Source organism: Hippoglossus hippoglossus, chromosome 11 (assembly GCF_009819705.1).
Source record: "Hippoglossus hippoglossus isolate fHipHip1 chromosome 11, fHipHip1.pri, whole genome shotgun sequence".
In the NCBI taxonomy this organism is placed as follows: Eukaryota; Metazoa; Chordata; class Actinopteri; order Pleuronectiformes; family Pleuronectidae; genus Hippoglossus; species Hippoglossus hippoglossus.
The window spans coordinates 223979-237500 of NC_047161.1; the positions used below are offsets into that span (position 1 = coordinate 223979).

A 13522-nucleotide genomic window follows, 5' to 3' on the forward strand; every position below is an offset into this window, starting at 1 on the left:
ATGTGATGAAGGCACGTGAATCAGTACTTCAGCTGATCATTACTTTAACTATATATATATACTTAGCCACAGGCAGCTAGCTAGCATCACAGCTATGACTATAAACATCAGTAACTCGTGTCTCACTGAACTTCAGCAGCAGCTGTTAGCATGTGTTCAGATGCTAATTAGCATCATGTAGCTGGATGTTAACGGGAACGTGTTACTGTTGATACTTTAGCGACGTAACTTAGCTTACGTTGGCTATCATTAGCTTAGCCTAATTAATGCTACACAATTAGCGTCGTGAGATGAACGATCGTGCGTCCCGGTCGGTGACTGACCCGGGTCAGTGCAGCTGGACCCTGGTCAGTGCAGCTGGACCCGGGTCACGTTAACTGGTTGTGAAAGTCTGACTTTAGTTTGGTTCGGATCTATTTGTTGGGACCGTGGTTGACACGCAGCTGTGGTTCGGCTCGACCCGGGGATAAAACGCTGCTGAACGCGGTTGAATTGACGTGACGTCGCGATAAATCTGCAAAAGGTAAATGTCAGATAACGACATGTTTATATTTTTAATTAGATTAATTTTTTGTTGTTATTCCAGTTTATTAAAAGTGACTTTTGGGCCAGCACTGGGAGATATCCATCCGCCGTGGTGTGGTACATGTGTCCTCACTGCAGCCGGAGGCGGGGACGTAGCGGAGGAATACGAGGCTAGAGCCGTGATCAGTCTGAGCAGCCACAAACGGTGTGCCCGGTGCTAACAGCTAACAGCTAACCCTCCTGTCTGCACTCATTCACTCACTAACTCTTTTAAAAATACAGTTAACGCTAGAATAAGTTCTCATTTAACATTTAAAGTCTCCGGATAAGGTAAGCGAGCACCCGCCTCACTTTTTATTCAGATATCATGCAGAGTTTTTTAAGTCACTCAGTTAGCTGCTGGGCTAGCCTGCTAGCATTGCTAGCTGGATGGTAAAATGGCTGAGGAGGGGGGGTGTAGCTCAGCATCATGAAATGAATCTGTCACAGTTTGTTTACATCATGTTTACATCGTGTTTACATCAGTAGACCAAATGTAAATATTGTTCATGCTAACATTGTTAGCCTGTTTGTGCTCTCATTAGCATGTTAGCTGAGATTGCTAACCGTTTAAAGCCAGTTGCTTGTTCAGTTCTGGGTCAGTTCATAGATTAATAATTCAAATGTAAAACTTTCAAACATTTAAGTTTTCAACATTTATTAAATTAAATTTTCATTAAAGACAAAGAGAAAACAGAGTCTTAGTGTTCACACAGCAGCTAGGCTAACTAAGAGCTAACACCCAAACAAACGTGAAGTTTATCCATCAACTAATTCATTCTTAAGTGTGACTGTACATTATGGTTCTTTATATTCAGTAATGTCAGTTGTATTATGTTTGTCAATGACAATACACTGTCACATATTATCTGTCAGTGATGAAGAGCAGACACAGCAGCTGGAAACCAAACAATGTGATTTATAAATTCATGTTTTAAAGGTCCAGTGTGTAAGATTTAGGTGAAAAGGATCTATTGACAGAAATTTAATATAAAATAATCCTATTGATGTTTTAACGACTGTATTTCATCTAAATTATACAAATTGTTGTTTTATTTACCTGGAATGGACCTTTATATTGAAATACTTTTATTTACATCGGGGGGGTCCTCTCTTTGGAGGCGTCATGTTTCTTGTAGTAGCCCCGACTGGACAAACTAAACCCTTTGAGTTTTTATGAAAACTGAAGGTTACCACAGGTTCTCTTTCATGTTTGGAAGAGGGGGGGGAGGGGGGCGGTGTTCAGCTGCCACATGACACTTCACCACTTTATGTTACTACATTCTACACACTGCAACTTTAAGTCATTTGAGGTTCTGTCATTACATCTGTTTTGTTTTTGTATCATAGTATCAAAGCTAATTGTGGTTTACAATATATAAAAAAAAATGTATTAAGCTCATAGAACTCTACAGAAAATATCTTCATGTAAACTCCATCACAGAATAACATTAAGTAGACCTGCTTACACACTAATGTCATGCATCACATGTGGAGCTAGCAACACTGGAAAAAGACTAACTTTTTTCACGTGGTATTTAATCATTTCCAACATCCGACATCCACAAATACAGCAAGAGACACAGCACTGGGGCATCTTTAAAAGACCTTGGACCCAGAAATGGATATCTCACAACTTACCCGACTTGTACCAGTCACACGTTGAGGTGTTCACACCAGTTGTGCCTCCCTCTGCAGGTGAGGAGGGGACGATGGAGGTGGAGCGAGCTGCAGGTGGTGACCTGCTGATGGAGTGTGATGAAGAGGAGCAGGAGGTTTGGCCTCGGACACAAGAGACAGTGAAAGAGAAGGATGAAGGTGAAGAGTTAAAATGGGCTGAGTTTGAATAGTGAGTGAATGGATCACATATTTAACCATATTTATTTATATTGTTTATTGTCTTTACTACATTTATTAGAATGAATACTTTTTTACCACTGAAACCAAAATTAAACTGTGAATTTCAACATAAACTTTTTTTTTCATAAACAGAACGAGTGGGATGTGTTAAATATCAGGACAGGAACAGAGTAAAAAACAATATTGTACAATATCTCGTCTCCTCCACATGTAAACAGTTTATATTCATATAAAATACAGAATTGAACTGAACGTCGGCGGCTAGCAAAGACAAAATGGTCGGGAACATTTGTAATCGATTATCCATGATGCATTCTACCCTGGAAGTTCAGGCTTATGCTGGTTCTTCAGGAAAAAGGTCACGTGATAGGAGCATGGCGAATCAGCACTGGTTACTCCGTGGCCGAAAAGACTCGATCAGCAAGTGGTTGTGAGTGTCTGCTTCATCGTTTCCAAACATTTTCATTTCTGCCCGTCCCAACTAAAATGCAGCCCCAGAGTTTTCAAACTAAAACGGGACCAGCAGTATTAACAAACATCTCTGTTTTAGTGGCTCACTACCACTTCAGAGTAGTGATGGCATCTCAGGTGAGTCCTCAATGTGTTCACACCTGAACACTGGAGATGCTGAGACAGGGGTGAACACCAGGTGTGAACGGGGCCTCAAACACGACTCTGTCTCTGCAGGTGTGAGGACTGTTGTCCGTCCCATGGAGCAGCAGTCAAAAGACCCCCCACCAGTCAGGATCATTCCCATCACATTCCAACCAGTGAACAGCTGCAGCCCCACCACACTCAACCACACAGAGATGGTAACAAAGCTGCTGACGATTCAGATACAATTTTGTATCACTGCTGTAGTCTGTGATTCAACGTGTGTGTGTGTGTGTGTGTGTGTGTGTGTGTGTGTGTGTGTGTGTGTGTGTGTGTGTGTGTGTGTGTGTGTGTGTGTGTGTGTGTGTGTGTGTGTGTGTGTGTGTGTGTGTGTGTTCAGCCTTCAGATGGTCCTCTGGACTTAACAATGAACGGTCAGCTGGTTCCTCGGCTGCCTGAAGGTCAGTTCAGTTCTGTCTGTCTGTCTCTATCATGACAGGGAAAGTCTACAGATTCCGAACCAGTTAAACTAGGGGGATCCATTGAGTCGGAGCAGAGACGTTAATTTATTTTATCTTCATGTTGATCCTTCAGGTAGCGGTGCAGAGCTGAAGCAATATTCTCAGCCCAAAGGTTCAGCCATCGGTTTCACCTCAGTTGAGATCCCCATCACTGTGACAGTCATCAGTCCTGCAGGAAGTCGTCACATCAACACTACCATCTCCCTGTTCTCCACCTCAAACACACGTACAGCTCCAAAACCTGCTGCTGCTCCACCTGAACCTAAGGCAGGCTCCACCCCCATCATCACAGGTACACCTCTCATCAGAAAGATGCAGTTTAAACACGACCTGTTTTCTAACCTCCAAGTGTCTGTGGTGCAGGTGTGGTCTCAGGTGAAGCAGCCCAGAAGGTTTTAAACAACCACAACGTGAACTTCAAATCCAGCTCGCCTCTGACAAACCTGAAGACCCCACCCATCCTGTCACTCACCTCAACACAGACCACACAGCCAGCGTCAAAGAAGAAAAAGCCTCCTCCCAGCTGCAGCGGACCTGCAGCTCCTCTGAAGCTGCGACACAAAGGTTTGACTGAAGAGACGAACCAGTTTCTTTTATTTTCTTTCAATGGGCTGAACTGCTTAGATCATCCACCACCAGAACACACTTGACTGCTTGTGGTCACCACATGGTCACTTGACCTCTACAGATGTGGACAGTTGTTTTATCTCTAACAAAGCTCAGGCTTACACACACATATAAATGCTGCGATTTTAAAACCAGCTGTTTTGTTAATCTTACTCTGCTGACAAACATGGATTGTTTCTGTGATGATCCACAATCTGAACAACAGGAAACAGGTCGGACATCTTATAGCATGTCTTCTGACAGGAGATAATAAAATATAAATAGATAAGTAGGACATTATATTGATAATGATTTTTACATGAGTTGACAATAGATTAATACACATAATCTATAAACATGTTATGGAGCAGAGTCTTATGACTCACGTCAACATTACATCCACTACGTCATGCGTGCAACGTTCCTGCAACCTTTTAAAAAATATACTGCATTCATTACATACATGTCCCATAACTCACCCAAAACATGTGTCGTCATCAGTTGTTAACTGTCACATGTTGATGTCTCAAAATGTTATATACTTTAAAGACGTGTTATTGGAACAGTGTTGTCTGATGGGATATTTTCGTCAGCACTGAATACCTCAGTTAATATCAAGGTATCTTGTTTGTTGTACAGCCAGCAGAACAAACACGCAACCAACATATATACAAAATAAAAACATAAACAACGTAAATAATAAATAATGAATACACTCATGTAATGTTTTTTTTTTATATTCAGGTTCAACAAACCGAAGGAATTAAATTTTTGCTTGATTATTGACAATTCGTCCTTCTCCATGTCAAACATATAATCGCTCTTAGGATTACTGACAGTGATTATAATGGGGGGTCTGATGTGAATCCTTGGATATTATTTAAAGTATTCAAACCATAGAGAATTATCATCATTATGTCATCTGCTTCATTTTACACAAACACACAATTCAGAATTTAGAAGAAAGTTTTGAGAGTTTGAAAAAAGATTGAGGAACAGTTGGAAGTTTCTCGTCGTCCTTTATTTCTGAGATGAACCAGGTGTGTTTGTTTCCTCAGGTCAGCTGGGACCAAAGTCTCCTCCCGCCTGTACTGTTTGTTTGTCTCAGTACAGATTCATCCCGGAGCTCAGAGGATTCATGTGTGTAAGTGTTCGATCACATCAAAGACGTTCAGCTCCAGAGCTCTGAGAGCTTTAATCAGTTTCTATAGAAGGAGAATAAAGTGTCATGACCAGAATAACCTCTCCTCCTCTTCTTCTTCTTCTTCCTCGTCTTCCCCCTTCTGCTTTTCTTCATCCTCCTCCTTCTCTTCCTTTCTAGCTGTGCAGCCCTGAGATTGCTCAGAGTCTCCTCCTCTGGAGGAACTTGAAGAGGAAGAATAAATCTCGCATGTGGAGCCGAGAGAAGAAGACAACGTCCCGAGTGTCCAGAGATTCTCAGAGCAGCAGTAAAGTTTCCAGGACGGGATCAGGACTTCCTGCTGTGAGTTCAAGCTGCTGACGCTCTTCATCTACTTCCTGTTTGTCTCCTTCAGTCTAAAGTCGTCTCTCCTCTGCAGAGGACTCGCAGATCGTCTGATGACTTCCTGTCAGACCAGTTCACCAGCACCGCCCACCCCTCTGACCTCAGCAGCCGCCAGCAGGACCTATCTGAAGCCACCCATGCCCCCCTTCAGGGGAAACTGGTGATACTGGTGGAAGATTTCTATTACGGCTCAGCACGAGGAACAAACTCCACCAAACCTGACCAGCATAGCAGAACGCTCACTGGACCGTACCGCTGCATCCACTGTCCCATGACGCTGTGCAACAACCTCGAGTGAGACGCGTGCACACGCTCACACTCACTGAGGCTCAAACAGTCCTGTAGTAAATTCTGCTCCTTCAAGAAATATCTGCTGCTTCCAGACTCACATGTCGAAATGATACTAGACATTTATTTAGAAATTCATGTATTTGTGTTTCAGACTCTCTGAAAACATCGAAATACATTTTTCATTTTATGGACAAAACCATATAAAGATATAAATTCGCTTCACGTCTAAATTACACCACAGATTAACTGAGGAAGGACAAAGAGCATCTCATCCTAGTTTTCAGAGTTAAAGTCCTCCAGTAAAGAACTGTGTTTTATTTTGAAGCCTCATACATTCTTCACTACTGCAGATAATTTTTTTAACTGATATTTTCTGTTTTAATAAAAATCTCCATCCAGTTTGTCAGAAAAGAATAAGAAGTGAGTGTCGTTGTCTTTCTCAGGTTGATGAGTCACATGCAGCAACACGTGATGTCTCAGGAGGACAGAAACTCCATGTCCTTGTGTCCTCACTGTTTCCGTCACTTTCCATCTCCATTCAAACTGCAGTGCCACCAGGAGGCTGTTCACAGTCAGTCTGACTCCACAGGTGGTCTGTAACACACACACACACACACACACACACACACACACACACACACACACACACACACACACACACACACACACACACACACACACACACACACACACACACGACCTATACTTGACACTTGGAGTTGACAGTCGTCTTGTTGCTGTGTGATGTGTAATCTTGAGTTATTTTATGTCAGTGTGTTGTTTCCTCATGCTGTGTGTCTGTTGTGTAGTTACGTGTAGAATCTGTGAGCTAGAGTTTGGCAGTGAACCAGTTTTCCTCCGGCACATGAAGAACACTCACAAACCAGGAGAGATGCCGTACGTCTGCCAGGTGAGACGACGACAACGACGACAGCTGCTCACACGTTTCCACTGTGGCTCTGTCTGACCTCTGACCCCCGTCTTCTCTCCTGTGCTTCAGGTGTGTGACTTCAGGTCGTCGTTCTACTCAGACGTGTGGTCGCACTTTCAGGAAGCTCATGCTGACACCAAGCACCTGCTCTGTCAGTACTGTCTGCGAGTCCTGCGCAGTCACACCTGCTACCAGCAGCACTTTGCCCAACACCAGGTACACACACACACAGACACACACTTAGATACACAGACAGACAGACACACACTTACACCCACACACACTTATACACATACACACACACACTCACACACGTCCTGTTGTGAACATGATATCTCAAGTCTGTCCTAAGGGAATTTCTTCACATTTTGACCAGTTGTCACTCAAAGATGAACTGATTAGAGGTCAGAGGTCACAGTGACCCAGAAGTTTGGTCTGATTTTCTCTTTTTAAAGTGATTTAAGTATCATGAAGACAAATCCTTCAAAGTCTTTTCTATTTCAACAGGTTTTAATGTGTAAACTGTAAAAAAACTGTGTTTTAATGTTTTCGGCTAAACTCAATTTTCTACAACTGTGTGTGTTGATGTGTTTCAGAAGAAACACATGTTCAGCTGTGACAAGTGTCGTCTTAACTTCCTGTACATTAAAGAAAGGATGGAACACAAACTGTTGCATCACAAAACCCATGTCAGACCTTCTCAACTAACCGGACTCAAGCCTGGAACCAAGGTATACGTCACCTCGAGGTCGCATGGTTTTATCTGACGTTGCTGTTTGTCTCAGAGCTGAACAACTCGTGTGTCTGTGTGTGTGTGTGTGTGTGTGTGTGTGTGTGTGTGTGTGTGTCTGCAGGTGACTGTGAGGACATACTCAGTGGTTGAAGGGGCTGAGAGTGAAGAAGCGATAAAGAAAGCTGTCGTTCCATGCAAGGCAAGTCACTTCAGGCCGTTAACATATTACCTCATATGGTCAGATGTCATGTGATAGACGGCATCCTGAGGCAGCAGGATTCAAACTGTTCTCACGTTTCATCACATTTCATCACCTCAGACAAAACAACGCTGCAGGTTTCTGTCCTAAGAGATCAGGTCTTATCTGACATTTTGGTGGACTACATTACCCATAAGCCTCGGCTGCGGTTGCTTTGGAGACTAGGACCAGTCGTAGCTTTGTGTCAGAACTTATTTGAGCTGCAGATTGTGAAATTTCAAAGCTTCATCTCTGTGATTAGCTGTTTCTTTGTGTTTCAGGTGGTAAATGTTGAACCGCCGCCGCCACAGGATGTTCCGAAGAGGAAACCAGTGGAGAGTCTGGGCCCACTACTGTCCAACCTCAGGTACTGGGACGCACCTCTACAGTTTATATTCACATGATCGGGTCGAAGCTTCGAGTCTCCATTATGTTTGAGTCTTTGGAACAGTCAGAGGCTCCGACGACACTGATACACCTGAAAAATCATGTCACATGACATTTTCAAGCACACTGGTCATGTGATGTAAACAGGAAGTAGATTGTCTCCTCTGCAGTTGGTTGCTTAGTAACAGAAACTCCTCTGAAGGAGGAACAGTGAAGAGTCGGAGCAGGGACGACGAGGTGGAACTGTTACTGACAGGAAGTGTTAGCGACGCTTTGTGTTCACCGCTGGTAGTCGAGTCATGTGACTGATGAGAACCAATCAGGAAGAGAACGTGTCATCGTTTACTAAAGTCTCAGTTTCTGTTCAGACTCAAACACAAACCCAGAGTTTTCAAACTGAAACGAGAGCAGTTTACACAAGTCTCTGATTTAGTGGCCGAAACTCCACAAGCGTCACCATAGCAACAGTGATGAGTTTACAAACCCAAACATAGTGTCAGTGTTAACGGATTCTGTGTCCGTTGTTCTGTCCTGAGCTCACATTCTGATTTACACTGTTAAACTGTTCCCTTGTCAGTTTCTAAATCTGTGTCCCTTCTCTCTCTCTCTGTTCCAGTAAAGCAGCCGGTGTCTCTTGGCCTCTCCAGCGCTGTGTCGAGTGTCTGTCTATCGTTCACGACTTCAACTCTCACTTCCCGTCTATGGTCCACTGCTTCCTCTGCAGGTTCCTCACTTGCTGCTCCACATCGTACGCCAACCACATGATCAAGTACGTCTGCGTCTGGTCGTTAGCTTTAGCTCATCTGATCGTTACCTTTGTTATTGAACCAATTTGACGTCTTTATTATTTCAGCACAAACATAATTGACTTCGCTCCTTTCATATGTAATATACATGTATTTCACATGACGTCATTCTCATGAAGGAATCGAACCAGTTCACACATGTAACATGATCTTTTCCGTGTCTCAGCTTGAATAAACTGTTGTGTGATTGTGTTGATGTGATGTTTTCACAGTAAACATTCAACCTCCAGGAGGAACCCCAAGTACAAGAGCCTCTTCCAGTCAGGGCCACGGTAACAAGCCACCGCCGTTTAATCACCCTTCACTTCCTGTTTGTGATGAACAGAAGTCTCTTCACGTATCAAATCAAATATCTGAAAAATTGTACCGTGTTTCTGTGTGTTTCAGGTTGTCTCACAGGTTGGAGTGTGCGTCATGTTCACTCTGCTCCTACAGAGGAGACGTGATGGCCAATCACCTGATAGAGAGACCTGACCATGACTGCAAAGTACACACAGGTAACACACACACACACAGTGACTGCGAACACAATTAGATTCCTTTCATTTTACTTTATTTAAAAGTACTAGTTTATTTCTAGAATTCGATATTCATACAATTTTCAAATTAATGTCAGTTAAATCAAAATTTAAGCTTGAGCACGCCATCGGGAAAAGATTCCACCAGGTGGCACCAGAGTAAAACTCAGCAAACAGTTGAGTGTTAAAATCGTCTGTTTCAGATCAGAACGTTGACAGAGCTCAGCAGACGCACAACTGCCCCCCCTCTCCTCACAGTGTGACATCACCAGGTGTTCAGCGCCATGGGGCGTTTATCCCCATCCACCTCCTGCCCGTCAGTAAGACCTCCACCCAGCTGGCCGTCAAACCCCTCCCCTCCCCCTCCCCCCTGTCCTCTCCGCCTGCCATGACCATCACGTTCCTGGGGCCCTGCCCACAACCTGAGCAGGTGAGGAGGACGCTGCTGAAGCTGCAGATGTGAGAGATGCATGTTCTCTGTTGGCATAACTTCCTGTTTTACCTCCAATCTCTCCCTGTTTGGGCCTCAGCCTCCAGCCGCTCCTCTGTCCATCTCCCAGCTGGCAGCAGTCCTCTCCTCTCTCTGTCACGGCGTCTCTCAGGCATCGCGGCGCTGCAAGACGTCTGCGCTACTGATCTGCTCCTGGACTCGGCAGCTGGAGCGAGGGCTGTGGGGCAGGAAGTGGTGCTGGAAGACGGAGAAGTTGGCAGAAAGTTTGTTGCTTTGGAGAGAGCAACAGTTAGTCGTGAGTGAAGACATCTTGCTGCAGAGGGCCAGGGGAATCCTGGGAGAGGACAGTCCACTGATCGACTGTTACAACTGGACTGTGGACTTCATGCTGAGATATGATGCCGGTCGGCAGACCAGCAGCCAAACCGTGCTGCCGAGGAAAATCAAGAAGAAAATCCACACATTCATACAATCGCTACGATCACAGGTCAGTTTTCATTCATGTCAACAAAAGAGTGGAGATGTTTTTAGACACGAACAGAAGTTGTTTTCCTGAAACTGGTTTTGGAGGCTCTGTATGTGAGAACAAATGTCTGAGTCATTTGCTCGGGACATTTTCTGAAACTTTTCCTGCAGCCTCCTCTGTGTCCTCAGGGTCCAGTGGTTTATTATATGTAACTTCACCACTAGATGTCTCTAGGTGGTGTACGTTCACATATACGACACCTGATGATGTCACGAACTCCTTCACACTGAACGTCTCTTTATTCTGCTGCAGATTCACAGTAAAGCTCTTCCTCTTCACTCCGTCGGATGCATGGACGAGTTCTCCATCTTCGTCGACTCGGACTCCTTCAACGACCAGAACCAGTTGGCCTTCCAGCTGTTTGGTTCCCCTGGAGACTCACCTCTTTTTGACATTGTCCTCTCCGCTCTGTCCGATGGGACCATCTTGACCCCCCTGGTGTTCTTCAGGGGAACTACATCACGCGTTCCTGAAGGGTTCCCTGATAACGTTCTGCTGGAGGCTCGACAGGAAGGCTTCACCGACCAGGAGCGTCTGCACATCTGGGTCAACAAGGTCCAAGAAATGAGCTCATACATATATCTTTACAATAATAATACAAATTATTAATATTAATAAATATTATTATTATGATTGCAATTATTTGTCTTTTTCAAATGCTTTGTCTTCAGTCACATCTGTCATCAAAGACTTGTTATTATTTACATCCAAACTTCCTCCACATTCTTATTTTAACATCATCTTGCTCAACCTTCTCCTGTCTGTACCTGTGCAGGTGTGGCGCCCCCATTTGGCAGCCTTAGGGTGTGACAGTGAGTCTGTCCTCATGGTGGACGTCCATCGAGGTCACCTGAGCAACCAGTTCAGAGACGACCTGTCCTCCATCTCTACAGATTCCATCGTCATCCCATCAGGATGCTGCTGTCGTCTGCAGCCGCTTGACGTCTGTGTGACACCAGTACTCAGGGACTTTCTGCAGGTACTGTCCCCTGACTCCTCTTCCTCCCGCCTGACTCCTCTCACTCCCGTCTGACTCCTCTCACTCCCGCCTGACTCCTCTCACTCCCGCCTGACTCCTCCTCTCACTCCCGCCTGACTCCTCTCACTCGCGCCTGACTCCTCTCGCTCGCGCCTGACTCCTCTCACTCCCGCCTGACTCCTCCTCTCACTCCCGCCTGACTCCTCTCACTCACCTGACTCCTCTCACTCCCGCCTGACTCCTCCTCTCGCTCCCGCCTGACTCCTCTCGCTCCCGCCTGACTCCTCTCGCTCACCTGACTCCTGTGACTCCCCTGACTCCCCTGACTCCCCTGACTCAGTTGTTGATGATGTGACTCTGATGTTGTCCTCCAGGTGCGTTGGACCCAGCTGGTGTCTCAGGGGGGTCTGGACGGTCTCGGCCTGGATCAGCTCGCTCTCACTCTCAGCTGTTGGCTCAGTGAAGTTTGTACGACTCTGAACTCGGAGACAAACGTCCTCCTCAGGTCAGAACATCTGGATTTTCTTCTTATTCCGATTCTTCTTCTTCTCTGTGAGGCTGCAGACAAGTGTCCTCATTGACATGTCTTACTTTTAGAACCTCGCTGTTGCTATGGTTACGACAGAACTAAACGTCTCGTTTTAGTTGAAACTAGTTTTATTTTTAAATGAGATGTTTTCCTTGTGAACACACTGACCAGTACAGTGATTTGAGTATTTCTTCTTCTGTGGTAATAATAACGTTCTGTGTTGCCATGGGAACTCCTCAGGTCGTTCAGCTCGGTGTGTGACCTGCAGCAGGTGGAGGATCGATGTGAGGCAGCGAGGATGATTAAAGTCCTTAACGAGGCTCTCATCCAGCCCCTGGAGACACCAGGACCTGGACCGGGACCTGGACTGGGACCAGAGCTGGAGCTGCTGCTGGTGATGGAGGAGGAGAAACAGGAGGAGAAGATGGAGAGTAGAGAGGAAGTGGAGAACTAAGAGCAGAGTTTATAGCTGAGGCTGGTCCTCCTCCTCCTCCTTCTTCTTCTGCACCGTTAATACAAGCTGCTGCTTGACCCTCCCCCCCCCCCCCCCCCCCCCGTCTGCTGCCTGTTTTTATATCATCAAACCTGAAATGACAGAAACCATCTTTGACAAACATTTATTTAACGTTAACTTTTAGTTTGGTCCATGTCCCATCTGCTAACATGGAGGAGGAGGTTCATGAGCCGTGACTTGGCTTCAGTTTAATATTATCTATGACTCATCGTGAGAGAAAGAGATTTAGATTTATTGAACTGGAGGAAGACGTGTGATTGTCGACTCGCTGACGTCATAAAAACATTTTATTTAGTTTTCGTTTCTAAATGTTATTTCAGTTTAAGTTTAATATATTTTTCTATTGTGTCCATTGACCAATAAAGGTTTTGTTTTATACTTTTCTGCTCGTCGTCCCATTCTTATGAACACGATATGTTGAGAAGAGAATTTCTTCATATTCAGAACCTTTCAGGTGAAAGTTGATGTGTTGGTTGAGGGTCAAAGGTCACGTGACCTCATGTTCAGTGTCACATTCATTCATCACATTTTTAATAACTTTACATTTCTTTATTTTGTTAGTTTCTCTTCAGTCTGTGATGACGCATAAACAAGAGTCACACACACACACATAGTCCCCACACGGAGCCTAAAACCAGCAGGTGTCTCACACAGCCACTGTCACAGTTAAATTTAGAATCCATGAGAACACCACAACTTTCCCAGAATGCCCTGGAGCAAGGCAGCGACCCCCCGAGGACCGTGTCCATCAGCTGGGAGTTACATGATGGGAAAGATTTCAGGACGATTTGACCTCCACATCCTCAGTGTAAGGTTAAAGTCCTCACATGTATATAGATGTGTGTGTGTGTGTTGTGTGTGTGTGTGTGTGTGTGTGTGTGGTGTGTGTGTGGTGTGTTTGTGTGGTGTGTGTGTGTTTGTGTGTTTGTGTGTTGTGTGTGTGTGTGTG

General features: G+C 44.9%; 1 protein-coding gene across 2 annotated transcripts; it reads left to right on the top strand.

Moving 5' to 3' along the window:
* The first annotated feature begins 374 nt into the window (after nt 1-374).
* On the top strand, nt 375-12842 carry pogza (pogo transposable element derived with ZNF domain a). Of its 2 annotated transcripts, none has more exons than XM_034600500.1 (24): nt 375-523; nt 2263-2382; nt 3112-3236; nt 3419-3479; nt 3613-3831; nt 3903-4103; nt 5204-5289; nt 5467-5628; nt 5705-5964; nt 6405-6550; nt 6771-6871; nt 6962-7108; nt 7489-7623; nt 7747-7824; nt 8145-8230; nt 8867-9019; nt 9269-9328; nt 9444-9553; nt 9778-10004; nt 10105-10512; nt 10804-11106; nt 11327-11530; nt 11905-12035; nt 12300-12682. In XM_034600500.1, the coding sequence occupies exons 2-24, from the start codon at nt 2277-2279 to the stop codon at nt 12511-12513; spliced, it is 3723 nt and encodes a 1240-aa protein (XP_034456391.1). In that variant the 5' UTR covers nt 375-523; nt 2263-2276; the 3' UTR covers nt 12514-12682. The 2 variants fall into 2 exon arrangements, with proteins under 2 accessions (XP_034456391.1, XP_034456390.1); XM_034600499.1 differs by lacking the exon at nt 375-523 and adding an exon at nt 672-855 and having other exon boundaries at nt 12300-12842.
* Nucleotides 12843-13522: the final 680 nt, after the last annotated feature.